General features: G+C 52.0%; 10 protein-coding genes and 1 non-coding gene across 11 annotated transcripts; 3 read left to right on the top strand and 8 right to left on the bottom strand.

Moving 5' to 3' along the window:
• Positions 1 to 3,925: 3,925 nt before the first annotated feature.
• BP01DRAFT_356238 (ALDH-like protein) lies at positions 3,926 to 5,363 on the bottom strand (the record flags this gene model as incomplete). Its single annotated transcript, XM_025574896.1, has 2 exons — positions 4,713 to 5,363; positions 3,926 to 4,657 (listed from the first exon to the last, which is right to left on the bottom strand). Coding segments are annotated over exons 1-2 (881 nt in total), but the record flags the coding sequence as incomplete, so codon positions are not given.
• A 146-nt stretch (positions 5,364 to 5,509) lies between these two features.
• BP01DRAFT_415516 (amidohydrolase family protein) lies at positions 5,510 to 6,798 on the top strand (the record flags this gene model as incomplete). Its single annotated transcript, XM_025579145.1, has 3 exons — positions 5,510 to 5,721; positions 5,762 to 6,437; positions 6,468 to 6,798. 3 exons carry the CDS (start codon positions 5,510 to 5,512, stop codon positions 6,582 to 6,584), a joined length of 1,005 nt encoding a protein of 334 aa, XP_025432054.1. The 3' UTR covers positions 6,585 to 6,798.
• An 836-nt stretch (positions 6,799 to 7,634) lies between these two features.
• BP01DRAFT_295009 (uncharacterized protein) lies at positions 7,635 to 8,822 on the bottom strand (the record flags this gene model as incomplete). Its single annotated transcript, XM_025571797.1, has 2 exons — positions 7,635 to 8,009; positions 8,073 to 8,822. The coding sequence occupies 2 exons, from the start codon at positions 8,820 to 8,822 to the stop codon at positions 7,635 to 7,637; spliced, it is 1,125 nt and encodes a 374-aa protein (XP_025432053.1).
• A 2,104-nt stretch (positions 8,823 to 10,926) lies between these two features.
• On the bottom strand, positions 10,927 to 11,631 carry BP01DRAFT_382245 (2EXR domain-containing protein; the record flags this gene model as incomplete). Its single annotated transcript, XM_025577360.1, has 1 exon — positions 10,927 to 11,631. The coding sequence occupies one exon, from the start codon at positions 11,629 to 11,631 to the stop codon at positions 10,927 to 10,929; it is 705 nt and encodes a 234-aa protein (XP_025432052.1).
• A 1,895-nt stretch (positions 11,632 to 13,526) lies between these two features.
• BP01DRAFT_339455 (acetyl-CoA synthetase-like protein) lies at positions 13,527 to 17,355 on the top strand. The gene is made up of 3 exons (XM_025573367.1): positions 13,527 to 14,542; positions 14,599 to 14,674; positions 14,727 to 17,355. The coding sequence occupies exons 1-3, from the start codon at positions 13,570 to 13,572 to the stop codon at positions 16,867 to 16,869; spliced, it is 3,192 nt and encodes a 1,063-aa protein (XP_025432051.1). The 5' UTR covers positions 13,527 to 13,569; the 3' UTR covers positions 16,870 to 17,355.
• Positions 17,221 to 19,458, bottom strand: BP01DRAFT_34979 (uncharacterized protein). The gene is made up of 4 exons (XM_025573766.1): positions 19,418 to 19,458; positions 18,760 to 19,295; positions 17,446 to 18,689; positions 17,221 to 17,381 (listed from the first exon to the last, which is right to left on the bottom strand). The coding sequence occupies exons 1-3, from the start codon at positions 19,419 to 19,421 to the stop codon at positions 17,637 to 17,639; spliced, it is 1,593 nt and encodes a 530-aa protein (XP_025432050.1). The 5' UTR covers positions 19,422 to 19,458; the 3' UTR covers positions 17,221 to 17,381; positions 17,446 to 17,636.
• Positions 19,459 to 20,099: 641 nt separating this feature from the next.
• Positions 20,100 to 20,171, top strand: BP01DRAFT_t136. The gene has a single exon. It is a non-coding gene; the product is annotated as a tRNA-Arg (tRNA).
• A 196-nt stretch (positions 20,172 to 20,367) lies between these two features.
• On the bottom strand, positions 20,368 to 21,403 carry BP01DRAFT_423059 (uncharacterized protein; the record flags this gene model as incomplete). The annotated part of the gene is made up of 2 exons (XM_025579608.1): positions 20,368 to 21,322; positions 21,382 to 21,403. 2 exons carry the CDS (start codon positions 21,401 to 21,403, stop codon positions 20,556 to 20,558), a joined length of 789 nt encoding a protein of 262 aa, XP_025432049.1. The 3' UTR covers positions 20,368 to 20,555.
• A 751-nt stretch (positions 21,404 to 22,154) lies between these two features.
• BP01DRAFT_398054 (uncharacterized protein) lies at positions 22,155 to 22,923 on the bottom strand (the record flags this gene model as incomplete). Its single annotated transcript, XM_025578532.1, has 1 exon — positions 22,155 to 22,923. A coding segment is annotated over one exon (717 nt), but the record flags the coding sequence as incomplete, so codon positions are not given.
• Positions 22,924 to 22,949: 26 nt separating this feature from the next.
• On the bottom strand, positions 22,950 to 23,739 carry BP01DRAFT_34964 (uncharacterized protein). Its single transcript, XM_025573761.1, has one exon. The coding sequence runs from the start codon at positions 23,544 to 23,546 to the stop codon at positions 23,121 to 23,123; it is 426 nt and encodes a 141-aa protein (XP_025432047.1). The 5' UTR covers positions 23,547 to 23,739; the 3' UTR covers positions 22,950 to 23,120.
• A 15-nt stretch (positions 23,740 to 23,754) lies between these two features.
• BP01DRAFT_356234 (uncharacterized protein) lies at positions 23,755 to 27,202 on the bottom strand. Its single transcript, XM_025574895.1, has 2 exons — positions 26,849 to 27,202; positions 23,755 to 26,781 (listed from the first exon to the last, which is right to left on the bottom strand). Exons 1-2 carry the CDS (start codon positions 27,062 to 27,064, stop codon positions 23,935 to 23,937), a joined length of 3,063 nt encoding a protein of 1,020 aa, XP_025432046.1. The 5' UTR covers positions 27,065 to 27,202; the 3' UTR covers positions 23,755 to 23,934.
• Positions 27,203 to 27,505: the final 303 nt, after the last annotated feature.

The raw sequence follows: 27,505 nt of genomic DNA, 5'->3' as shown, positions 1-27,505 counted from the left end.
CTGTAGATTCGTACAATAGTGATAAAGGTAGCCTACTCCCACAGAATAGACTGATCCTTGAGGTATCAGTAATCTAACGATAGGGACCCCTATCAAGCGTACAGGACCGCTGTCGATGACCTCACGACTCCGATAAGCACTATACTATGTCACCCTGATGATACTAACCACCTGGCCAACTTATTCTGTCACATTGAAAGAATGTGAATTCCAGCCAAGAAGTATTATATGTAGTATAGCTCCTGTTATAATGTTTATCCTTAAACTATATATTCGTAAAGTATACGTATAGCTTCAACTGAAGGTGGCCGACTCGCTTCCCGGTTACCTTACGTTTGCAGACAAATCCGGGTAGCTTGATACGGGCGCTTCTGTCAGAGGAGAACTGCCGCACCCACGGTACGAAGAGAACAACCCTTATGTGGCAAATTGTGCAGCAATCGCTGGTGAGTGACATTGTCGTGCGGCCATAAGCTACCCAAAAGCAACTTCTCTACTTTATTACCGTATTGCCAGACTCAGATGTCTGCGTGGCCGAAGGAGATGCCTTGACGATTCTGCAACACGTACTCGGCAGCGGATTGATTGATCTCCACGGCCCACGAGAAACATCCCACTATCACCGCTTCAAGCAGCTTCCTGAGCATGTTAATCAAGAAAAGTAGTCCGGTACGATTTCGGCCTCCGGAAGGTTCCGAAGGCCCCCAGCCTCTTCCTGATCCGGCTAATCCTGCAAGCCTGGCACCTCATCTCTGCATCTCGGCCTGAGTGAAAGGAGACACGGTATCGTATTCAGGGAGCCAGCCAAGTGTGCTTTTGAGGAGACCGTAACCAAACAAAACTGCAGCAAGCTGCCGAGTACCCAGTCTCTTGGTGTGATCAAGCCCCTTTCTTGCATGTATTGCATATACTTGAGGCCGATAAGAACAATTTTTAGCACCACTGCTGTAAGCCCAGGGTTGTAAATGCTACCAAGTTTCATGTTGATTATGATACCATGGAGCCACACTTGAGCGAAACCGAAAATAACAGAGGACAGTCCAAGCCAGACGACTTGGTGAAAGAAACTCACAGGGAGATAGAGTCCATAGGTAGCCACGACGTGGGTAAGCATAGCAGACCGCGCATTGGAGGGATAGCGAACGGGAGCACTGCTTTCCTGCATGGCTATATTCATGATAGCTGGGAAGCCTCTAAGGAATCGATATTCTTCTAATTGATGGAGAATGAGGGCGAGGAAGTTGTCATACAGTGGTAGTTGAGAAAGTTCAGCATTTGTGGCGCGAAATGGATAATCTCCTGTCGTATTGATAAGGATAACGTTCAGTGTGATAGTAGAATTCCCTGTCCAAAAATAAGGTTTAACATTAAGTAACAAGGTGCACTTTCATAGCCTACTCTGGCGGAGGTGAAAGAAATCGGAAATTATCTAAGGGACACTGCTGTGTTGCATAACGGAAACTCAATCTGCCAGTCTGCTGGCCCAATCTGACTCAAGACAAATTTGTAAACGTTCTAGAGCATGTGTAATAGGAAAGCCAGGGAAGATCAGCCCTGCTCGCCCCTTTTTCTCGGTGTTCGGTACTTCCTCTAAGCGAGACTCAGTGGGACTCTCTCTTTTTATTCACTTATGTCATACTGTGGTCATAAGTTATCTGTTTTGCCCGTCTTCCCCATATGGGACCCATCGGTTTGTCCCCTCCCAGTGCCAGCTTCGCGGGGCAGCTATCGTGGAGAAGGCTGACGCTATGCCCAAACCGGACATCCCCCACTAATCTGGGAATTGATCGGGATTAAGATAACTATCACCGAAATCGGTATACCTAACTGTATATTGTCATCATATTTTCGTACGCGTTCCTTAAACGGGATACTATCTTTCCAGAAGAAAACAAGTATAGTTTCTCACCGTCATATGCCGGAGGCAGAAGCCGGATTGCAGATAAGACCTCATTATCTATAGCTTTGAATATCAGCTCATCCGTCTCAAATTCGCGTCAGTCAGGTTCAATTGATTGTTTGAGACATGCAACATGTCGACCAGGCTGACTACATCCAAAGTGTTTGAGGCACAGTCTTTGAATATCCCTCATGCCTCCGACATATGTGAGATCTCTCTTATCAAGATCACAAACGATCTCGTGGTTGTTCCTCTTCTATGGTTCTGCCTCAGATTGAGGGCCATGACTACTTGAGTCTTCCTACTTATGCATTCTATATTCACCATCAGGGCTGCGGAAGCAGATCCTGTTTGATATGGGAGCGCGGAATTATTGGTGGAATCTTCCTCCCAGTGCTTTTCATGCCATCAAGTTAAAAAGAGCTCAGGGCATGCGCATCGCTAGCGATATCGACTAGATTCTCTCAAAAGGAGGTGTTAACCCTATGACCATTGATGCTGTTTTATGGAGTCATCACCACATTGGCCATACTGAAATTGCTCACAATTCAACGCTGGCCTGAGGTGTGCCCAGCAGTTCCACTTAGGAACCTGAATGATTGAAAGACAAAGAAATGGAAAGTTTGGGTTCATTGGGGATTCCTGAATGAAATCCCTTCTGACAGAAAACCTGGTCTTCCTAAGGTAGTTGAAGAAAGGCTTAGAAATGGGAAGCGTTGGGTGAGCTCGATAGGCATCAACGTCAAGGCTTAAGACCAATTGGGATGAGCCACGAATATCTTATTCTTCATATGTCAGCTTTGGATACTCGATGTAGTTTTTCTGACAGCATGCAGACCCAATTCTGCGTGTTCAGGTCTCGGCACTCTTCGGCAGTCGTAAAGCCGAGGAGTCAGTAGTCGCAATAGGCAAGCATAAGGTAGCCGGTAAGCGGGCTGCGTACCTGACTCGAATACCTGCCGGCAGCGCAAAATACTAGCGCCTTGAATAGCAAAAGTATTTCATTATTGTATGAGATATAGCTAGAGACTCTACGAGGATATTGCGATAGCTTATGTCCAGGAATATGGCAATTGTTGCAGCGCGGCGTGGTTGTACGCATGGCTCAATGCTGAAAGAGTAGGATTTATAGACATCATACCCTAAGCTTCATGGACTTGGTTCTTGTAACGGATTTGCTCCGCTAACTGCCTATAGCAAGCTTCGCTTTTGGATTTTCTTTCAGTAGAACTACGTGTCTCACGTATTCCTCCACGCGCCATGATAGGCTCATCAAGGTGTAATTCATGACCCTTTATAAGTTTAGGTATTCGCGTTTCCAGTGAAGATGAAGGGCTTTGTCTATTAGATCCGAGGTAGCCTTTTCATTCTAAATGCCTACTTTTCTAGGCTTTTCTGATTCTAAATTGGTTGAACGACTGCCTGGTGGTGTAAGGGTCTTTTAGTTGAACATTCAATTGACTAAGCAGCCTATCTGATTCAATGGGATTAGACCCGCACCTGCGAAGCTGGCCTTGGCTATTTTTGCTTTGAAAGCACTTTTGCTTAGGCTTACATCTATGGAGAATGTGATGGCAATATAGTTGGATCAAATTGTTTTTCAAGCTCTTTAAGAAGTTCCACTAACAAAATTATGTACGTCGTCCGTTCGTTTCTAGGCGTTCGTACAAGGCAAATCTGACATTTAGATAGGGAATCGATGCTCCCCTTCGCCAACAATAGTGACCACTCTATCTTCAGTGAACTCGTTGATACACGCGGTACCCCCAAACTTCCCGTACCCGCTAGCCTTCTGGCCTCCCAGCGGCAAGTGAGGTTCATCATGAATAGTTGGTCCATTGATATGGCAAGAGCCACTCTTGATCCGTCTTGCGACCTTCAAGGCCACCAAAATGTCAGTGCTAAAGATAGATGAAACTAGACCATACTCTGTATCGTTGGCCAGTTTGACAGCTTCGTCGATTGTATCGAACTCGAAAAGGGTTACAACAGGACCAAATGATTCTTGATGATATAAATCCATTTCCTTTGTTATGCCTGAAAGAGCAACGGGCTGTACAATTGCTCCAGAAACTGAGACCCGTCCGGCGGATACGATGGCACCATGTTGGACTGCATTCTGGAGCAGATTGTGAATGCGAGTAGCAGCGGCGGCATTAATAAGACTGCCAAGCGGAGCAGATGAATCCGACAAAGGGTCACTCGCGTAAAGAGAATCGACCTTGGCTTTGAACAACTCCTTGAACTTGTTTGCAATGGAGCGATGGATAATGATTCGCTCAGTGGACATGCAAACCTGGCCCTGGTGCTGCATGGCACCGAACGCAGCTGCTTTGACAGCTTCTTCCAAGTTCGCATCTTCCAGGATGATCATTGGAGCTTTGCCACCCAGCTCCAAAACGGCTGGCTTCAAATACGTAGCACAAATTTGCCCAATTTTTCTACCAACCGCGGTGCTACCCGTGAAGTTGACCCTCGCTATAGCGTGATGTGCGACCATTGTCTCCGTCACCAGACCGGCCCTTTCTCGAGGGCAACAAATGAAGTTCAAAACTCCAGCTGGAAGGCCTGCCTGACGAAAACAGTCCACGATGAGGTATTGAGTGTAGGCACTCGATTCAGAGGCTTTGAGAATACAGGTATTGCCACAAATAAGGGGCGTAATGAAAGCGCGAATGCCCAGAATGATGGGTGCGTTCCATGGAGCGATACCCAAAACCACACCGCAAGGTTCCTTGTACACAAGACACATAGTGCCTATCGGACTAGTTAGCCGAAGGAAAATACCTTCTATAAGAAAACTCATACATGCCTTTGTCGTTGCTCGGCAACATTTCACCCTTTATTTGTGTGACCATCCCCGCGGCCTCCATCACAAACTCCGTACCAAGTTTGATATTGAATGCAGCCCAGGTAGGCTTTGCTCCTGTTTCTAGTACCATAGCTCGCACTAGCTCATCCTTTCGCTGTTGAAGAATATCCACTGCTTTGTTCAAGATCTCGCGGCGTTGAATGGGAGTTGTTTCGCGCCATTTCTCGAAGGCTCGCTCAGCGCTTTCGACAGCCTGAATAGCTTGCTCCTCAGTCGCTGCAGGTGCTGAGTGTAATTCCGCTCCAGTGACGGGATTCAGAACAGGAAATGTTTCCCGTCTGGGGAGGTCAAGGTTGTCGATGATCAACCCAAAGTCACGTGAGGTAGCTGGTGCGGACGACATTTTGTGTTCGGAATATGCAATAAAGCGAGGAGGGTAAACAAGGCAGAAGTAAGATACTTTTATATGCACTTCTGCGTCACGATTGGAACGTGGCCAAGCCGAGGGAACCTTCGCGCAAGGAACACAAGAATACGGATGTTTCCGGCTACCCTCCCCACATTGTGGGACGGTCGTCGCATGACAACAACTTCCCCACCTTCTCCGCATGGTATGTGCGTCATATTCGTTGAAGTCCCCGGACATCGACGGGAAGGAAAAATGATAAGAGACATCCTTCAGCGCATGTTTCATGAACTAACCCAACCAACTGCAGGCATTTTATCCATCTCTAATTCACACGTCATCATGCAAACCCCTTTCTCTCCCATTGGACGACTGTCCGATCCCCTTGGAAATGGCTATGAATCGTGAGACCACCCGAAGCATTCCGGTTGTTCGGCGGACCGGAAAGATTGCTCTGGAGGAAGCTATGGGAAGTCCTCTATTCGCCGCACATCAGAATTATCCACCTCGTCCAGTAATCAAAGATCTGGATGGACTGCCGTTTAGTACCGAATTCCTCGCAGATGTCGAGAGCAGATTAGATGATGTCGAGCTTCGGCTCAAGTCCATGGACCATAGCGGCGTGCAGTATGCCATTGTATAGTCTGACATCACCTGGGATTGAAGGAGTCAGTGGTACAGAAACAGCCATCTACTTTGCTCGCGAGACCAACAACGCAATCTATAACAAATACGTGCGAACTTATCCGGACCGCTTTGGCTTTTTTGCGTGCGTTGCAATGCATGATCCAGAGGAAGCTGCCAAAGAGCTTGAAAGAGCTGTGTCACAATTAGGCGCTAAAGGCGCTCTGATCAATGGTTTTACCAACTTGGACGACCGCGACGAGAAAAAATTACGGTATCTTGATGCGCCAGAGTGCGAACCGTTCTTGAAAATGCTTCATCAGCTTCAAGTTCCACTCTATATCCATCCACGATTGCTTCCAGTTCATCAGCAAGTTCTGTACAGCCAATATCCCAATCTTGTCTCCGCATCTTATGGCTTTGGTGCGGAGTGCGCAGGCCATGCTCTTCGAATTATGTGCTCTGGAATCCTTGACAAGTATCCTGTAACGATTATACTGGGTCTCTGTGCCGAAGCACTTCCCTTCATTATTCATCGAGCGGATCAGCGAATGAAAATTGGCACTCCAGGTACCAATGGTGCACATAACCATTCTTTGATGCACTACTCCCAGAATCATTTCCATGCCACATTGGCCGGTGTTCGTCGCTACAGCACAATGAAAAACACAATTGAAGGGCTTGGCGAATCACGAGTGATGTTCAGCGTGGATTAACCTTATGAGAGCAACGAGGATGCAGTAGATTGGTTCGATGGACTCGAAGTTAATGAAAGCACCCGAATGGCTATTGCTGCTGGAAACGCCACACGGCTCTTTGGCTTGCCTACCATGGCCGACTGATCTTTGGCACAGGAGCAGTAACAGCGATGCTTTCCTTGCTCTTGCCCTGGTCTCGTCCCATCTCAATACGTCCTGGTTAGATGCCTGTACATGATTAGTATGATGTGAGAAATGCTACATCAGTCCTCATCTGTGAGCGTCACTACATAAGATTAACTGAGTTCCCTTAGGTTATGAGGAGAGAATTTCATTGGATAGCCAACATATATATGATAGACTTTCGGATCTGCATAAATAAATGTATAGGATATAAGGGCAACGTGATTATTGCAATACGTAATTCAATAATCAGGATGGTGGTCTAAATTAGAGTGGCTTAACCTGACCGTTATACCTTAACCTTGACCTGACCATAACCATACAGTCAGGTTAAGATATTGTAAGGGCTAAACCAACCCTTCCAACCTTGGCGTATAGCTGCGAAGGGAAATCTATATAGTATGCCTCAGGCACCAGTCATATGATAGCTAAGCGAGCTGACTGTGATCTTCCATTTAGGGGGCGGGTGACTCGCGGACTAGGCAGATCAGTAACAATACCTTAAGACAATAGATTGGCACCTTTGGTCTTGCAAGAGCTATTCGTTCATCATGCTATTTCACCACTCTAGCCTTTATAGATGTAAAAAAATCTTTAACTGTATGATTAAGATCTGGTTAAGATATAACTACTACTTTAACTATTTATACCTGCCGGTTAGGAAGATCAGATATAGTAGATAGATTATTAACATATAGAGTAGTTAGTAATATATATATTATAAGGGCTAAGGTAACCTACACTAAAGCGGAAAGGGAAAGTGGCTCGATTTCCGCAGCAATCCAGTTCGTTAGTATCCATGTAAGGATATCTATATTAAACCCCCAATACGTTCACTACATACACGGCGGGTATAGGGTACTTCAGTAGACAGAAAGTATTGTACAGTACACTACATACAAGCCCGTCTCCAAAACTTCCTTGATCCAGCCGAGAGACGTTTACCGATCTGTTTCTGAAATCTCACTCTGGCAGAGCGCGGTCCCAGGCTCCTCATTACCTGCAAAATCCTTAAGCAGAGATGAAGCGACCAGGGTGGCTCAGCCACTTGTCCATGAAGTTGAAAGCAGTCTTGACCGTATCACCGTACTGACCAGGATAGCTCTCACAGGCCGTGCAGGTGTCGATCGTGTGCTGCGCGCCCTCGACGAAAGCGATCGACTTGTCAGCGGTGGTAGCAGCGAGGTAGATCTTCTCCGCGTTGAGGTACTCGTAGTGACCGGTGTTGCCCATGGTCAGCAGGGGCTTCGAGATACCAGGAACACTGCCAATGGGAGCAGTCTGCGAGGAGGTCCAGTCCACCCCGGTGATGTTGTCGGCGGTGACCCGGAAGGTGTCCGCGTCGACGCGGATGGCAAAGGTGGACAGGAAGCGGGTGATGGTCGTCTTGAGCGCCCCGTCGTAGAAGGAGTCGGCCATGGTGGGGATGCCGGCGGACGCGACGCGGACGGTGGGGACGACCTGGGTGGTGTTGCTGCCGTCCTTGTGCAGGAGGGGCCACTTGTAGATGGTGTGCGCGAGGTAGCGCACGTCCTGGGTGATGAGCTTGTTGTTGAAGCCCAGGTAGTTGGCATCGGGGATCACCAGGCCCTCGTCGTCGCTGTAATCGCCGTTACCCGCGGCAATCAGCTCGTTGCGCTCCCTCGCGGAGGCCAGGATGCGGTTCCAACGGGCCGCGACGCCCGCCAAGAACTCCTGCACGAAGGTGGAGGTGTAGTTGGCGCCGTCGGCGGTCCAGCCGTTGGCGGGGCTGTAGAGGTTCAGCTTCGAGTTGATGTCCGCCCCGGTGGTCTCGTTGGTGATGGCGGGGTTGAGGGAGAGCAGAGTCATGGTGGACAGGCCGTAGTTGGCGTCGATGAGGAGGACTCCGTCCGCAGCAGGCAGTCCATCCATCGCACTGGAGCAGGGGTACAGCTTCTCCGTGCCGTTGCAGGCAGAGGCGCCATTCTCCGCCACGTTCTGGTAGGCGGCCATCATGGCACCACCACCGGAGTGACCCCAGATGATGACCTGGTCGATCTCGGTCAGGTTGCGCAGGAACTGCACGCCCGTGCCCACATCGGTCATCATGGTCTCAAAGTCGAGGTCGTTCATGAGGCCGGTCTTGCTCTGGGCGTTGTTGAGGCAGAGGGTGGTGTAGCCACGCACCGGCAGCTCACTGCACGGGTAGAAGGTGGTGTAGTCCTGCTCCGCATGCATCACGAGCACACCAATCCGGGCTTTGGCCGGATCAGCACTGGCCAGGGGCCGGAAGAGACCACCGATGACTCCCGTGCCAAAAGTCACCAGGGAGGGAACGGGCAGGCTGAAGTTGCCCAGCGAGGTGTAGGTGTGCTGAGTCGGCCATTGGGTGGAGGCAGTGGCGGTGGCGCCGAGACCCGCGAGCGCCGCGAGGGCGGAGTGCTTTATGAGCGAAGGCATTGGCGAGTGGGGAGGACAAGTGAGACTCAAGAATGGATTGCGACGGGAATCTGCTTGCTGCCTGTCAAGCCTGTCTTTTCTTCAGGTACACCCGTCTCTATACTTATAGTGCAGAATGAGACACTATAACTGAATTAAAGTCATCTCCCCCGCGGCTCGATTGCGGAAGCTTTCCTGCTTTGAGGTTAATCTCTAGCGATCAGTGGAGCCGCCCGCCTAAATGCTTTTCCCGTCCACTCGACTTGGGTCTGTGCCGCTGCGTGCGCGTCATCTGTTCCAAGAAGTCGATGTAGATTACCTTCTGCAGCCCCGATGCATGCTGATCCCTCGCGACCTCACTGGCCCACGTCATCAACTGGTTTCCTGCTCGGGTCGGCAGAATCTACACGAGAGAAGAGCGTTGTGATTCTGCGGTGGTCTGACAAGCAGCAGCATGTATCCTCACCTATAGCGGTACTCTAATATGTTCCCCATATCCTTGCTTGAAATGCTGGTAGACTAGGATCCAAACATGGACAAATTGCGGATAAGAAGCGAACTGTTCTCGGATTTCAGGCCCGCCAAAGTACAGTTTCTGAACACCAAACTTGCGCCGATATTCCTGGCTAGGGTGCTGGATTTCTTCTCCATGATATCACTTCTTGTACTGCTTCCGCGAGGAAAACGATCATTTCAGAAAGCTGATATCAGAGCTTGACACTTACGATGGAGACGATGCAGACCTGAAACACGGGGCGGATGATTGCCTGATCCATGAATGTATCAGCACCAAGCATTAGAATATATCCACATCATGATCTATTGACCGGTTGCTTGGAAAGCATGGAAGCTCGCATCCAGCTCTGCGCTGCCTTGAGCATGTCAGATTTACCTTATCGGACCCCGCCTGTGTATTTGAGGTGTCTACATCCGACCCGTGACTCTGATAGGCTTGTTCTGGGTGAGATCTGGGAAGGCTGCAAGGCATGTGGCAAGCTGTTTATCAAGGATGCTGGGAGTGGGGAGTGACGGAAAGGACATATTTGCTTTCAAATACGTCTAGCACATATACCCATGGGTGAAGATCATTGGAGCATTCAATGGTAGGCTTGTGAGGCTCATGTACAGCAAGAAGGAGGGCAAACAAACAGATGGGGCGTGATGTCAAGGTACCAGGGCAGGTATGTGATGACGAGTTAACGGTGGATTCAATGTGCTTGTTGACAGATCCGTATCAATTCGATCCACTTTTTCTTGGGCGCATGTCCTTCTTGGCTACTCTCCGGGTTGGGTATGAGGTTTTGCTATCTTATGATCATCTGAGTTGCACCAGTCGCTACAGAAAAGGATACACTAATTGGCTTGTTGACAACTTGGTCAAACATTCTGTCTAAAACATATAAAATGTCACAGTCCGTTTTAGAGATAGATTTCTCATGTACGATCTCCAAGGTCCTGATTCACGCGAATCGCATGAAATTGAGTCTTTGTTGGTGTTCCCAGAAAGTTGCTTATTGTCGTTTACATTGTCATAAAGAGGTGTAAGTAGCTGTGTTGAAAGCGAAGGGGCGTTGGTTTTATGAAATACATCAAAATACTGCTTTGTCCATTGCCAACTGGCTGACGATTTCCGCAATAGCAACTGTGCAAAGTGTTCCAACAATACCCAATGAGCCAGAAGGCCTAGACTCTGGATGCTTGCAACTCACGAGATATCCTAGTCATGGTGTACTGCACGTATGGTCAAGCTTTCTTGCTCATCGAGTCTTTCCGTGCAGTACCAGTCTCGTGATGACTGTTACCGGCGAGTAACAGTCATAGTGTAGGCACTAAGCCGACGTTCTCAGTGCCAAGTGACAGTCACTGGCATCACCTTGAATGCTTCAGCTTTAGGCGGAACTATCTAAGTGACTCGCGTTGCCCACCGCTTGAACCTCTCGTCATCGTAACCCGCTTCATCCACCTCCCACTCCCACTGCGACTGAAGCACGGGTCCAAATTCCCGTTCTATCGCCGGTGCCTGTGCAGAATTCATCACAATCAACACCTCGTACACAGTCACAACGTGGACAAAGTCCAGATAAAATCGATGTATGTCGACTCTCCTGCCATCCAACACCTCGCGAGGAAATGCAAGGCGTCTCGCGGCCACGCGGTCCCCGTTTGCCGTTATGCAATTGAAACCATTTTCCGCATAATGCAGTGCAATATGGCGCTTGGTTACCCGGCTGAGAGCCATGTAGATCGCATCGGTTGCTGGGTCGAAGGTTCTGATACAGAAAAAGAAGGGTTCAGGCGTGGGCTCGCCGAAGAGGTCCAGATCTTCTTTGTCGGCCCAGTCCAGCACGACACTTCGCGCTTCTTCGTTGATCATCATCAAGGTGGTGACATCAATCTTCATATCGTTACCATGGTACAGTGGGTCGTGACGTTGGATTCGATGCGCGTGGTGCAAGCGCCAGCGGCTTTCTCCATAGAGGAACAAGCCGTGGCGGACAACTCGGGGAAGGGCACGCTTCCAGATCATTAATCGCAGTTCCACTGGTAGAAGAGGAAAACATGTGAAGCTTTCGGTCGGAGAGGGCTGTGCCATGCTTGTAGCATCCATCTTGGAGCAGGAAGTAATGTATCAAAGCTTGAGATAATGGTGGTCTTGAAGAGCTTGAAACGATAGGTCTTAAAGTCTGCATTCAGTCTGTAGTGTAGAGTAGGCAATTTTCCAGAGCTCTTGTTGTGGTGTGTAGACATCTTTAAATATCGATGTCTCTGGGTGTCCCCAGAAGACAAAACAAATCACGTGATGCGCAGCTATTCACATCGCACTCTCTCTGTTCACTTTTTCCATCAACATCCCCCACCATAATTCATCCTTCCTGCAACTAATTTCAATTCCTGAATCCTTTGTTACCATCAAAGCATTCACACAAGCCATCTTTCTGGAAGCGACACATCCCACTATTCTACTCCACATCATTTTCCGTATTCACGACGAGTCGGAGTTATACGTCGAAGCTCGACGACAATGACGCAGATATGCTTGTTTCCCCTGCACCGCTGATATCGAGGTGATTGCCGGATAAACCGGGTTATGTACAGCAAAGCAGCATGCAGATCAAGAAATATCCCTGTCTCGTGTCTGTGGCTTTTCCTCTTCTAGCCATAGTATGATTCACTTCTGCTACCTGCACAGTTTCCCCAACTCTTTTCCCAATTTTACCTCTTCACATCCATGTCTATCAAATGCGATGAGACCTCAGGGCAATGTGGGAATTGTTCATCGATGGGGAGGCATTGCAATGGCTACGACACCCACCGGTCTCTGGTCTCGGCGAGATCCCAGCAGCCTGAGCGCAAAGGAGCAGCGTGGAGCTGACCTGCTCGAGGTTTACCTGCTAATTGTTCGTCTTGGGGCTCAGGCAGGCCCTCTGCTGAGAACCGGACGGCTCTGCAGCAGCTTACCCCCCTGTACCGCCAAGTCCTGCGCCGCAGACAACGCTTTCTTGCCCGGTGGCCCGAGCGACCTACTCTGACGATCGATATGGGTGTGTTGCTCATTCTTTACAATGTCGGAGACGGCTGCCAGGACCTGAATATGCGCTGGGAGTTTATCTGGGTTCTTCACGCCTGACCTTATCAGGAAGGCCCGTTCAACGCCCGGCTGCTGGCAGTCAGACTGGAACATCGGATCCGCGTCGAGTTGAGACCCCGAGTCCGCGCCGAACTGGTGGCATCACTTGGACTGAGCCTTCATGATAGTGATCAGCTGACGCCCTTGGAAAAGCGCGCGGGAGCTGGGGTTGACATAGCCTGGAAGCACATGCTGCCTGCCAGCTTCTATGTCAGCCAAGAGGAGCGCGGGAGATGCGAGCAGATACTGACTCGGTTAGATCAGACGCACGATTACTGGGGGTCGGCAGCGAGGGCGAAGAGGCTCGAGGAGTCAGCAATGTAAATTGTTGAATTCACTTGCAATATCGAATTCAAATCGGACCGAGTTTCTGGAACCTCCGTCCCGATCCGCCTCTCCGCGATCCGTCGGGCGTTGACCCTATATCTGGTTGGTACATCCTTATTCACCAACTGTCCAAATGGTATTCCAAATCAAATGCAGTCGTGCCTCAATATTCCTCTCGAATAATGACACTCAAGTCACGTACGGGTATGATATCCGATCCTCCTTTGCTGCCTGACAGCCCTAATCGACGAGGGGGTGTATCGGCTAATCCTTCCCGCGATCCCGTATTCGATGCTTTTTTTTTCAGCTGCGGTCAACGGCGCAACGCCACAATTGCCGACTATTGGAGAATCCCTCCCAATCTAACTCTATTCGGCATCTCTCGGCTGTCGCTTGCACTGTGGCATCGCAATGGCGTAGCTGAACACGCTGCTAGCTGACCTTGGCGAACTGTTCATCGAGGTGTTAGACACGGAGTCGCCGGGCCCAACAGCTAATATAACGATTTGACCGTTCTCGCCTGCCCGGCGACGAGGACCCTTCACCAAGACACATCTCAGTCATCCGACATATACGAGGGAATCAGACGAGATGAATGTCTTCGGTACCTATACAGACAGCATCTCCACGCCGCTGCTGGGAGGAGAGTGTGGGAAGCGTCTGATTCCCAACGTGATCGACGCTACAGCCAAAGCCACGCCGGATGTTGAGTGTTTATCCGTCCCACGAAGCAACGGCAACCCCAGCGCCGGATGGAAGCCTGTCAGCTGGGCGCAAGTGGCCAACGCGGTCAATTATGTAGCTCACATGCTCATTGCTGAGGCCGGGGTCCCGACCCCTGGGACCTTTCCCACAGTGGCCTACATCGGCCTGGAAGACCCCCGATATCCGATCTTCGCGATCGGTGCGATCAAAGCGGGCTACAAGGCTCTGTTCATCTCACCACGCAACTCGACCGAGGCGCAAGTGAACTTATTCAACAAGACAGACTGCAACCTGCTCTACCACGAAGCAGACTTCGCCAACATGGTTCAACCGTGGGTGGAGGGGCGTCCAGGAATGAAGCGCGTGGCTGCCGCTGCTTGGAAAGAATGGGTGTACACGGAGGTCGCGCCGTTTCCTTACAACAAGTCCTTCGACGAGGCCGAATGGGATCCATTTGTGGTGTTGCACACGAGCGGCAGCACGGGGCTGCCTAAGCCTGTCATCATCAACCAGGGCATGCTCGCCTTGAACGACCTGCATCGCTATGTCCCCGAGTACGAGGGCAATCTGCCGTGGCTGGCGCATTGGGCCAAATTCCCAAATACGCGCTACCTGTGCATTTTCCCCCTGTTTCACACCGGCGGGATCGCGCCGACCATTCTGATGGCTTTTTATTACAACGCGGCGATTGCGTTTAGAGATCCCTCAGTTCCCATTACGGGTGATAATGTGGTCGAGTGGCTGCGGAATACCGGGGCGGGCTGGACATTGATCCCGCCGGCCATCCTGGAGCAGATGTCGCGGTCGGATGTTGCGGTCCAGGAGTTGAAGAAGCTCCATGCTGTGGGTTTCGCAGGAGGTCAGTCATCATCTCCAAGGTATAACTACGTCTTGCTAATTGTGCTGCGTCTGTAGGTCCCATAGCTCCCACGCCAGCAGAGAACCTGTTAAAACATGAGGTGAAGCTGGTCAATGCTATTGGAGCGACTGAGTATGTGAGATATCCGCTGTGTGCAGACCGTATGCTTACCCAATTGCCTCAGGTACATCTACATGCCCTATTACAACAACCCTGATCCCACCCTGTGGCCGTGGTTTATCGTTCCCTCGGATTTGATGGGCATTGACTGGCGTCCTTCGGGGCAAGAGAACACGTACGAGCAGGTCATTGTGCGCAAGGACAAGGACCACCCCGGCCTGCAGGGCTGCTTCTACGCTTTCCCCGAGCTGCAGGAGTTCAGTACGAAGGACTTGTACCGCCCACACCCAACCCTGGCCAATCACTGGACGTACGTTGGCCGAGCCGACGACATCATCGTCTTCTCCAACGGCGAGAAGCTCAACCCCACAACAATCGAAGGCGCCGTGATGGGCCATGCGGGCGTACGCGGCGCGCAGGTCGTCGGCACCAACTACTTCCACGCCGCTCTGATCATCGAGCCGGCCAACCACCCGCAGACTGAGCAGGAGAAACAGCAGTTGCTCGACAACATCTGGCCGATTGTGGAGAAGGTCAATGTCGAGACAGTCGCTCACGGGCGCATCTCCCGCGACTATATGTTCTTGTCTGATCCAGAACGCCCTTTCCCTCGCGCCGGTAAGGGCACCATTCAGCGAGCCATGGTCGTCAAGGTCTACTCCGAAGACATCGACCGGATCTTCACCACCACCAGTGACGCGTCCGTTGTCGCGGTGGATCTGAACCTCACCTCGAAGGAGGGCTGGGACGCGACGATGCGCAAGCTCGTGCAAAGCGTGCTCAAGCTCCCCACCCTCTGCATGGACCAGAACTTCTTCGCGGCCGGCGCGGATTCCCTCCAAGCCATCCAGCTCGCCCGCTCCCTCCGCGCAAGCCTGGGAAAGGCGACTGGCGTGTCGAGCACCTCCACAGTCGACGCACAAACCATCTATAGCTACCCCACCATCGACCAGCTCGCCAACTACGCCTACTCCCTCACCACCATCACCACCTCCTCGCCCACCGCAGCAGACGCTGACGACGTAACGACCTGCACGACCTTCCTCGAAAAATACACCCACTCCCTCCCCGCCGCCAACCCAACCAAACCCCCCGCACTCACCACCGCCCAAACCATTTTAATCACTGGCACAACCGGGACCCTGGGTCCCTACCTCCTTTCCACCGCGCTCTCCAACCCCAACATCGCACATATCATCTGCCTCAACCGCGATCCCCAGGCCGCAACCCGCCAAAAGACCAGCCACGCCACCCTCTCCCTCCCCACCGACTTCTCGCGCGTCGAATTCCACACCGCCGACCTCACCCACCCGACCCTCGCCCTCCCCGCCTCGACCTACACCTCCCTCCTCCAGCGCGTGGATCGAATCGTCCACAACGCCTGGCTCGTGAACTTCAACCTGACCCTCCCTTCCTTCGAACCCAGCATCCGCGGCGTCCGCCACCTCATCGACCTCAGCGCCGCCTCCCCGAGAACAATCCCTATTACCTTCATTTCCAGCGTCAGCTCCGTCGCCCACTGGCCGTTCTCCGAGCAGAAGGTCCCCGAAGGCGGGCTGGAAGAATGGACCCTCGCCGCCCCGGGGTATGGCCAATCCAAGCTCCTCGCCAGCCGCGTGCTGGATGCAGCCAGCAAGGTCTCTGGGATTCCGTGCTCGGTGATCCGGGTGGGACAGGTCGCTGGCCCGCGCGGCGACAAGGGGATGTGGAATGTGAAGGAGTGGGTGCCGAGTGTGATTCGCAGTTCGGTGTTTTTGGGGGTGTTGCCGGGGGAGTTGGGCGGGTTGGGGGCGGGGTTGGCGTGGATGTGTGTGGAGGATGTGGTGAGTGTGATTCTGGAGGTTGCGGTTGATCTGGAGATCCGGCACGGGTCGAGGTATTTCCACGCGGTGAATCCGTGTGTGGTGGATTGGGCGGCGTTGGTGCCGGGGTTGTGTGAGTTTTATGCCGGGAGGATTCACCGGGTGGTTTCGTTCGGGGAATGGGTGGGGATGCTAGAGAGGAGTCTGGAGACGATGGGTGAGGGGGATGTGGAGCGGAATCCGGGCGTCAAGTTGTTGAGTACGTTCAAGAAGGCTGCAGGTGGTGTCGGGGTGAAAGTTGGGTTTGAGACTGCGCGCACGGAGATGGTCAGTCCTACATTGCAGAGGGTTGGGCCGGTGACGCCGGAGTTGATGAGGCATTGGTGTGAGCAGTGGCAGTTTTGAGAGCGGGATTCAATACAGGATGTCTCTGGTCTAGGGTCAGGCAATAGACAGTACTCATCCCCCAGTCCAAAGCACTTCGTCATTTCCTCAGACAACATTTCAAACCGGGGTAGTACAAAGAAGACATCCCAGCGAGTTCTGATTGATCCATTATGGACTTCGTGTTGAGGTACGCGGGCGGAGGATGAGAGTCGCGGTGGTTTATCCTCCTGGTACGCAGGAGCGAGGCAGTACCCAGCTTATAAATAGCTGAGTCGAGGTGGTTTTTTCCCAAGCCAATGCACTAGAGCTCCCTCTGTTACCGGTTGCTACGGTCATCTTTCCATGATTCATTGATAGGCGTTTTTGTCCTCTTGCCTGAAGACTTTCTCGGGCGACATCAAGAGAGATGGGAGGATGAGGTAAGGCATCGGACAATTCTCTCACTCATAAGGTCTTGACTCACTGCCTTGTTCGGTGGGAGGCGGTGGTCCTTCAGACCTCAACATAAGAACAGGTTGATGATCATACGCCTATCATAGGACTCGTATATTAGCAAGATATTTATCGACGGGGCCAAGACTTGCCACCCCTCACCTCGCGCGAAGTGCAATCCAACAACTTGAATGCTATTCATAGGGATACTCCTAAGTAGAATGAAAGTAAAATACCGTGGACATATCCACGAACCGACCGAGCTAGCAGATACTACCGTGATTCTCCGGAGTAAAAGAAGTATCAGAATCACTTATCTCTGACTATCGAATCATTTCTCCCGCACTCGAACCTCACTGCCGAGCAACTCTCACCCCCTCTGGACCGAACGACCGCGCAAACGTCTCCTCGCCCATATTCCTCTCCGCCCACGTCCGGTACGCACTCCAATACACCACCTCGCCATCCGAGCACAGCTCATCCCAGCTCATATTCTGAATACTCAGATTTGTATGAGCTATCTCCGCCTCCTCAAGGTTCATCCGACCATAACCATACCCAGTCGAGATATGCCCGAACGCACGATTCTTATCGTCATCGAACCAGACATCACCGCCCTCATTTGAAGCGACGATGATCGCCTCCCAGTCCTCGCGCTCGTCGGCTGGCTCCAGCGCCACCTCGAGCGTCTTCCGATCAATCGCCAGAAATTCGCGCGGCGGGGGGTGTTCCTCAAACTCCTCGGATTCAAAGTACGCCAGCAAGCCCTGCATATCCGGCGAAGGGAGACGATCGGAGACGTCGACCCACATGTACTCCTGGTCGGGAGCGGGGAACAACTCCGCGCGGATCTTGCGAAGCTCGGAGGGGGTCATAGCTTCGAGGATGAAGATGAGGTTGTGGTCAATGCTGCCGGCGATATCGTCCGGGTCGACGATGGGCTCCCCGCCCCAGTTGCGCATCGAATACATGGCGGGGTTGTAGCGATAGGGCCCGTCGGGCAAGAAGGCAGGGATCTGGCTCGTTGGATGGAAGGCGGCTGTCCAAAAGTCTTGGACCTTGTCAAAGGGGCAGACCGCCAGCGAGAGTCTTTTATCTCGGGGGTCTGACCGGTAGGCGCTGGCGCCTTCGGCAGCGACGACGTGGTAGCCCTCGCAGTCCTCGTCGATGAAGAGGGCAAAGGCCTCGTCGATCCCGGGGTGGGAGATCTTGATCGCCTGGAACATGCGGTAGAGTTGGGCGTGGGAACATGGCTCTGTGTGCTCGGGCCAATTGCGGATGGTCACTGCATGTGGCATCAGGGCTTTGAGGTTCTCCTGGACAACTGCAGGGAGGTGAATGAGGGAGATCAGAGTCGGAGTGGATGAGTCGAGGCGTAGCCCTGCTAAATGAGGGGGGAGGGCGGCCTGTGGTGGCTATGGTCCGCTTTAGCCGTGACTATCTCTAGTTGGATTTCGTGAGACAATGCTGGATTACCTTGATGGCCCGTTCTGGCTTGATCTCTGGTACAATCCGAGGGTACTCTGATGGTATTGTTCCACCACCAGCGACGACACTTAAAAGCAGGTTGGTCCGATTGAAGGGCACTCGCGCAGCCTCGGGGACGGAGTCCTTAGATGCCTTCCAGGCGATGATAGCCGTGTCGTCTTTGCGCGATTGGTCGTCAACGAAGATCAAAGGATCATTGTTGATGATGTCAAAAATGACTGATACTTGCGGCAGACGATCCATCAGCCAGGGGATCTCTACTAGACGTCGCATTCTCGTCGAGGGTCGATCTACCCAGTCTTCATCCACGGAGCAGAGCTTGGTTAGGGCTGCCACGCGTTCCGCGTCCTCCATGGGACAGATGAAGACCACATGCCATGAGGGAGGTGCGGAATCGTCAAATCGAGAGGCCGAGTATATGTTAGGTAGCAACCACGATGGAATGGTTGGAGCTACCATCTTTGCATGTAGCTGAGAGGAGAAGAAATGGCGATTTGGAGATCCACCAAAACAAACTGAGTCAACTACTGGCTCCGCGAGAAAGGATTAGTAATCTGGCTAAGCTTAACGTTAAGCTTTCTCGAGTCGAAATCAGGTTGAGAATGGATAGAATCCTTGCACAGCTCGTATATCCGGCTCAGCGCACCCATTTAAGAACAAGCTGCTTCCTTGTCAGCCACGGCTTCGGTTGTATATGATGTTTTCTGTATTGATTGATCTGATATCTTGGTGGAGGCAGCAGCTGTTCTGCCTATCTCGATCCACTCTTGCCAAGGCTCGTGGCAATGTCTCATATTTCACTCCGACACAACAATCCTGTAGCGCGAGCAGCCGTCCATACTAAGCCAATTTCGGATGTCATGTCTCATACGATTTGAGGATTCGGGGGGTGACTCCAGCTGCCTTCTAGCCATTTGCCCCTGCTGCATCGAAAGATTAGACGAAGCAGTTTCTTCATATCCCGCTGCAGGACAGCATTTACACTGGGGACAAGTCAAATTCCCGAACAGGATGATATTGCTAACGTTCAGAGTAGATATAGTGTGGCTCATCTTCTTGCAGAGAGATAATTCATGCATTCTCCTGGCTGATAACCGGGGAGCCACCGACTTTTAACAGTATGATTGATATCCGTCTGTAGATAGCCATTGTGATGGATGTGGAAGAAACAACAGCCTTTCTCTGCGTCAGTATCAAGGTTCGAAGTAGTACACGGAGGACTCAGGCCTGCCGTACAACTTGCGCGAAAAGGGTGTAGGAGTAGGGCTGCGAAGAGCTTGCTTTGTGAGAAAACATATAACATAAGTTACCTTCTCCTGTCAACAGCTGGCCTGCTGGCCCAATGGTAAGGCGCTTGACTACGAATCAAGAGATTGCAGGTTCGAGCCCTGCGTAGGTCAATTCTTTTTTGTCCGTCTACCCACTTTGATATGAACTTTTTTGCCGTGCGGTCTCGGGTATCTCTTATCAGACGGTCCAAATCAGTCTTTATGCCAGCCCTGGCAATGTGCTGGCGGCGTTACTCCCGCAGTGAATTTTTCTCCCCTATACATCGTTGCTATTGTGGGTTCCACATTTATGGGCCGTATATACAGTCCTCAATCTTGATATTATTCATACATACTCTGGACGTGATACGAGGCTGGACAGTTTGCGTCAACGACAAAGGCCCTTTTCCTGGATAAACATATCTTCAGTGTGAATTGGAACGACAGACAAATGCTATATATCTGCGACTGAACATTGCCAACATTCCAAAGCAACGTCAACTTCACCACCCCAACTCAGTCGGCACCGGCGTGGCCGCCGCCGCTGCTTCGCCAGGAACAGCCGCAACCCTCAACACCCTCTCCCCAGCATCCGGCTCCGGGGTAGCCGGTCACGGTGATCACCTCGCGATCGTCTGACCTCCTCGAGCAGCAGCACCCGGGGGATGTAGTCGTCGCGGATGGTCGTACAGCTCGGGTCGTAGAGCGGACACTGCTGCCCGCCCCGGTACTGCGGCCAGGGGAAGAGGGACTGGGTGGCATTTCCCTCCGCGCCCTTCGGGTTCTTGCGGCATGAACTCGGCGAAATTGAAGGGGTAGGCGGTGCCGACGGTCGGGATATTTGGCGTTGCGGTGGTAGCGGACGGACGACAGCGTGGAGGGGTGGATGGAGAGGATCTCGTTGGAGTGGGAGCCGCCGCACTGGGAGCCCGGGTGGGCGCGGCAGTTGCTCCAGGCGTAGATGGAGGTGAAGGAGAGGTAGACGGTGGGGGAGATGAAGGTCTCGCCGTTGACGATGGCGGTGGTAGGGCGGGAGGCGGAGACGGTGGTGCCATTCTGGAGGCAGAGATCGCCGTCAGCGGTGGTGACGGGCCAGCAGAAGAGGGTGGCGGTGCCAGGGAGGAAGTGGTAGGCTGAACAGGGGTTTTCCTCGGGGTAGGACCGCGCGGGGGACGGGCAGGAGTCAGAGGGGATGGGGCTGTTGGTGTCTCCGGGTGGAGCGGAGGTGATGGTCGCATCGTAGGCGTCTTCGAGGCTGGAGTAGGCAACCCAGATGTATGCAGCTAGCCCTCATTTTCAGCTCGTATATCAGATGAAGGTGTGGTAGGTGTCGTGGTCTGACCTGCGTAAAGAAATCCCTGCATGCTTTTGACTTTGGATTCTCCTGAGGCTAAAATTCCGTCTAAGCCCACTGCAGAAAATGCGTAGAAGTCATGGGTTCATTCTGAATCAGGTTTTCATCGCAACACTGTCATCTTCTCGAGACGGGGCTCACTATGCGGGAGATATTTTGCATGGTCTGATGCAGGGCAAATCGCCATGCCGTATAAGGCTTCAAATTACTCCGGCAATTGTCGATGGATGCAAATGATTGTAACGGACATTCTATGCTGCAATCGTCAGGGCTTTTGTATGATTAACCTGTCTACTGGCAAGATAAGAAGTCACCTCAACTCAATTCAAGCGGAAGAGTCTCAGTTGCAGGGACAACAGAAACCTGGAGCACAGATACTAGACATTATGCTACAAGCTCAGCAATTGAAGAGGCCCGGGTACATCCCATCGCTATTTTCATTGACTCTGGTTCAATCTTAGTTGTATTTGGCCTTTTTGATAAACTCAGCTCATGTCTTTAAACCGGACTGCGGACAAAAGGCGACAAAAAAGAGAAAGAGAACGTTCGCATCTCAAGATAAACAGAGGATGTTTGGCACACAAAGAAACCTGCACGCGCTTCCATTGTCAGTCGCGGCTGGATTTATCATCTGCACAAAGACCCATAGCATTGGGTGAAGAACCTCCCGTCGGCTGCTTTGTTGCTCAAATAAATAGCACAGATCAAACGTCCCAGAGCCTCGCGGCTTGTCTTCTATATAAGCACAATAGACTCTAACACGAGTATCTGACACTTCAAGCATGACCAACACCGCTCAGGCAAGTCCCCGTGCTATCCAACATCTGAACCGCCCCCGGATCTAGCGACAAACCCTACTAATATATCTACACACCAACCCTCCAGATGCCGTCCCTCACCACCAACTACAAAGGGCACAAAAGATACGCCACCGGTGGCGGCGGCAGCAGCAGCTGGGCCCGACACAATCCCCTTGCCTGGGCCATGGGCCTCATTACCCAGACCTGGCTGGTCCTGAAGCAATGCACCACCCTCCACAGCAACAGCCCCCTGCGGTACGCCCACCTCGCGTTCCAGGTCTGGTGGTCGCTGGAGCTCGTGCACCGCACCACCTTCTACGGCCGCACGCACCAGCTCCTGCAGTACCTTACGCCACACAACAACCAGTTGGTGCGGTGGGGCGCCTGGTCGCTGGACCTGCGCTACACGCACAGCATTCTGCCGACCGAGTGGCGCAGCACGCTCTGGATCGGCGGTGGGCTGCTGCTGAAGAATCTGGTCAATCTGTACCTTGAGCAGCCGCAATACCGGCTGGCGCGGCGCCGGCTGCTGGCGTATCTGGATACGCTCGGGCTGTGGGTGTTCCTGGCGAGCATGCCGCTGGTGAACACCGCGATGATCGTGCAGTTGCTTGGCGTGGTGTGTGCTATGCAGTTCTTCGGTGGGTATGCCCTGCTCGCCGTGTTGGAGTTGGCGCGATGGACGGGGTTGACTAGGGTTATTCCCTTTCACGGGGCGTATTGGAGATGAATGGGGTGAAAGCTCGTTGAGCCTGATGGGAGAGTAGCTGCGGGTGCAGTCTCTCTTCGCTATTTTCTTTGATTGTGAATTTGGCACTTTTGACGTGTCATGTTACGAGGAGCTTTTCAGTTGCTGATTGCCTGAGGTATTGCTTCAGATGTGCGCTTCTCATATCAAAAAGTCCTCCGCTTCGATCCCATGAATAATTACTTCATTCCAGCCTCCGCACAAGATTGCTTGTATTTGTAATTCTGTATCTCTGTATAATTGGTTTTCTCCGTGTCTTCAGAGAAGCAACGAGTTACTCTTGTACAGAGGAATCGTTCCAATGCTACGTAGAATACCCACATGAAACCTCCTCTACCGCGATCGCCGCATTGGTTGCGCGCAACGCGTCCGTCGACGAGGTGGCCGAATAGCCGCCCGTTGGCGTGGAGGGTCGAGATCCGGGTGGTGAGACGCGACATGGACAGCCAGCTGAGGTAGAGCTTTACTTCGTCTTGAAAAGAGAGGCGCGACGTGAGCATGATGTACTGTATGTCGAGTCCTGGTGCAGTTGTTCGGAGAGATTCACTGAGTATTACAACCGAACTTGAGTTCGTACTGGTAGAAAGCGAAGCAAAGAAGAGCATATTCACCGGGCCAGATGTCTCGAATAGAAGTGCAATTTCTCATAGGCATGAAACAAAACCTGACCAGGCGCTTTGTCACATCCACAGTTGCTTTTTGCATAGAGATGAGTATTCAGGCAGCAGTAAGCTTTTGTTCCATTGTGATTGACTCCCAACCGCTCCGACACAGAATGCATGTCACCCAGAAAAAGAAAAAAAAAAAAAAAAAAAAAAAAGAAAAAAAAAAACAAAAAAAAAAAAATTGCCAAGATTTCTGATCAAGCTGCTCAGCTTGGGATTTTGCAGTACAACACAAACTATGCAATCCCCCGATAGATTGTTGCTCAGATTCACGAATGTGAAACCAACCAAAAATCACCCATATCGACCCAAAGTACAACACGCATAACTATTCACCACCATAAAGAACATGCACAGACGAACTCGGCGTAAGATGACCATTGCCCGTACGAATAATAACCTTCACTTGCAACGCGCGCGCTTCCCTAATACAGCAAGAAAGGCAGGTCCGACCAGCGCGCCCAATGATAGCATGGTATCCCACCGATGCGCACCATGCTCGCACGAATGCTTCCTTCTCGGCGGAGCCACGCGCGTCCAGAATCAGGGTCTCCTCCAGGTCGAATGCCGACCGAATCTGGTCGTGTGCGGAGAATTCTTCCACCAGGGAGGGAAGATGAACCCAGCGGTACGCGTAGCGGCAATGTAGCGGGTGGCCTGGGAGACGGTGATGACGGTGCCGGTCGGACGAGGAGCTGGATGGAGAGGGCGATCTCCCGTTACCGCCACTAGTAGACTGGGCGCGAGGATGGGTAATCATGCCTCCCGGCGGGCGGCATTCATGGGATGAGATGAACTGCACGTTATACTTCAGTGGGAAGAATACCTTGGTAGGAGTGGCGGTCGTGTCGGAGGACAAGCAAAAGTGCGCAGTGGCCAGATCCACAACTGCCATTTGATGCTCGGCTGAAGGTGGGTATTGCTCCTTGACCCGGAAGATCAGGTCCTCAAAGGTGATTTTCACCTTCAACGCGCTATCGCTCTGGTCGTCCAGCGGCAATGTAAACGCCCCACTGGTTAGATCCCCAGGACCTAGGGGCGTGGATTCAAGCGAGACCTTGGATCCCTGCTTGATTCTCGGTTTCCCAGGTCTGCTCTGCGGCTCCTTGACCTCGACCTCAAACCAGGTATCAACCAAAGACCCCAAAGTCGCCGATTCCTTTGGTAGAATCGGACTGGATTGCCATCCTAAGCACGCTTTGGTACCCTCCAGACAAGCCAACACTCTGCTAACCACACATGCTTTGCTCCACCAACTCCGTCCATCGTAACAGAAGCCACCATAGAGATTGGCCACCGGTCCCAATTTGGCCATGGCCTCGGAATCGTTCTCCAGGACAGTACTGATGAGGAAGTGGCTGATAGACGATCCAGGGATCACAAAACCAGACAGCCAGCTTCTGGTGGCCCATCCGCCGATGTGAATACGGTTGCTGTCATCACTATTTCGATGTAGAAGCAAGAGACGTCGAGACGCATTTCTGCTATACATGGCTTTCCTCAGATCTGGCACCTTGTGCCCTGTTGGGACTGAATTAGGCTCCGGACTAGTGAAGATGGAGTTGACCTTTTGAGCAGTCTCCTCTCCCTCCAATTTTGCCTTGAGAGTCTTCTTGAACTCCTCCAAACGCGGCCAACCTAAGTTGTCGGCAAAGACAACAAGACCCTTCAGTTGCTGCGTTACACGACTGGGGAGGAGATGACATCTCCAGGCCGACTCATTGTGAGGCGTGCCGGAAGAGGAATGGTGGGTGATACTAGAGAAGAACGACCGATGATGATGTTTCTCATGTGACGGGCCGGCCTCCATAGGAGTTGCTGGACCAGGGCTGCCATCTTCGAGACGATAGTCGAGATCGAAGCTATCCATAAATCGCCGGACCGTAACCAGATCCCAGTTTAACTTTCCATTCCGCAACCTGTCAAACTCAAAAATATCGCGCAGCGAAATGTTGATATCCCGCGATTCTTGAAGCATTCCGACGCGGACAGTCGCGTCCAAGCGCATAAGAAGCTCAGCAGCAAGCAGCATCTGAACCAAGAACCACTTGCGCTCCAGGGTTGAATGTACCCATGGCTTGTCCGACGCCAACACATCAATAAAGTCGCCATCTTGATGAGGGGGCTTCTCCCAAAGAAGTTGGCCGATATGGAGTCGCCAGTCGATGAGACTGAAGTCCAGCCATGCGCCAGGCGTGGCCAACACAACGGTCAAAGCCTTGATCTGAACTTTCAAACTGTGGGGATCGCCCATGTCGGCAAGCAGGAATCGGACCGGGGGATAGAGAAACTTCGTGAAGAGTTCGGTATATAGCTCGCGTGAACATTGCATATCGAGGATCGTCTTTGGGCGATCACCATGGAGAATTTCATGGCGCAGCCGCTTCAATGTTTGTAGTCGTCCCACCAAAGTTGGCAGATCGATGTCGCGAACACCAATCCTCTTCCAAAAATTCGGTCCTTCGCGCAGCAGCTTCTTACGGTCATGGACCGTGCCGTCCGAGCAAAGAGCGTATGGCTGGCCATAACGCTCCAGCAGCTCGAATGACTCGGTCGCTGGCAAGCTGGACAGGTGCAGATAGCCAGGCGAAGGCCGTGGGACTCCTGGCCCTATGTAGCGGGCGGCATCGGCGACCGGCAGCTCCAGATAATAGCGGAAGCCAACTGTTCCAGGATCCCTGCCATTCAACGCGAGCATATTCGGAATCTCCTGAACCCCGACGTCGAATGTCGCTCTTCTGGGCGCGTCGCTTCGTTTCCAACTGCTGAGATGCACGGGCGCATCGCCCTCAATAACCCAATCATCCGGCACGGGTAAATGGGCATGAAGAGTGCACAAGGTGTATGAAGCATGGGGCAGAGGTCTCCTGTCCCAGAAGCATTGTATGGCTGGATCGTGGTCGTCAAACGGGAATATAACTTGCGGGAACCAGCGGTCACCTTTCCCTTTCTCAAGCATAAAATATGGTGCGCCGGAGAAGATGATTTCCACATCTTTCATGGTCAGATGGTGCTTATGAGGGGAAGACGCGCCATTGTCATGTTTTGGAGAGTGGTGAGGTTTGGTGGCTGGGCTCGGGATATTTTCGGCGGCTGACTCGTGTGTGCCGCTCTCATGGCGGGTATGCGACTTGGAAGGGACATTTTCCGATGAATGAGATGGCGGACTATCCGTCTACAAAACAGTTAGATACAGCGACTGCACACGATTCATCGAGGGCGCGATCACGCTAGCATCTTACCCGATTGGGAGATCCAGGGTCCGAAGGCGAATTCGAGCTGTTCGAGTGATGCTTATGGAATATCTCATGGAGCACTCCTTTGGCATGAAGACCATGGCTTTGTTCCGAAATATCCGGAGCCGATGACCTTCGGCCACTGTTGCTCCGCGGGATGGCATCTCCCTCGGCTGATGAGGTAGATGCGACTGAATGTCGTCGTCCGAAGATAAATGACATGACGGTTGTGTATATACTTTCAGGTGTGGATTTTTTTTTTTGTTGCCGTTCAGTGACTCTGCTGGAACATGTTGCTATGTTCGCTCATGGCGGTCGGAATGCGGGTCGCGTTCATAGGCGACGGGATAGGTGGCGGCTCACATGGGGCCTAAATAAGGTATACCAAGCAGTCAGACCACTACAACCGGCATGAGCCACTCTAAGAATAGAAAGGAAGAAGAATAGAGCAAGATAGAGGGGAACAAATGTGCGGTGTAGGAAGAGAGAAAGTGAAGCAGTCGAGGATGGGTTGATGACGTTGTCTTGATTTTCCCCCCGCTTTCACTTCCTGCTAACCCGTTTAGGTAATCTCGCATGCCAGCTGAGCTAAGAATTCTATACGGATTAGTCAGGAGACATAGTTGATTATGTACACAAATGCCAATCAACCATTCTCCTTAG

The sequence above is a fragment of the Aspergillus saccharolyticus genome, assembly GCF_003184585.1.
Source record: "Aspergillus saccharolyticus JOP 1030-1 unplaced genomic scaffold BP01scaffold_12, whole genome shotgun sequence".
Taxonomy (NCBI): Eukaryota; Fungi; Ascomycota; class Eurotiomycetes; order Eurotiales; family Aspergillaceae; genus Aspergillus; species Aspergillus saccharolyticus.
This window is presented reverse-complemented; position numbering and strand designations above follow the sequence as displayed.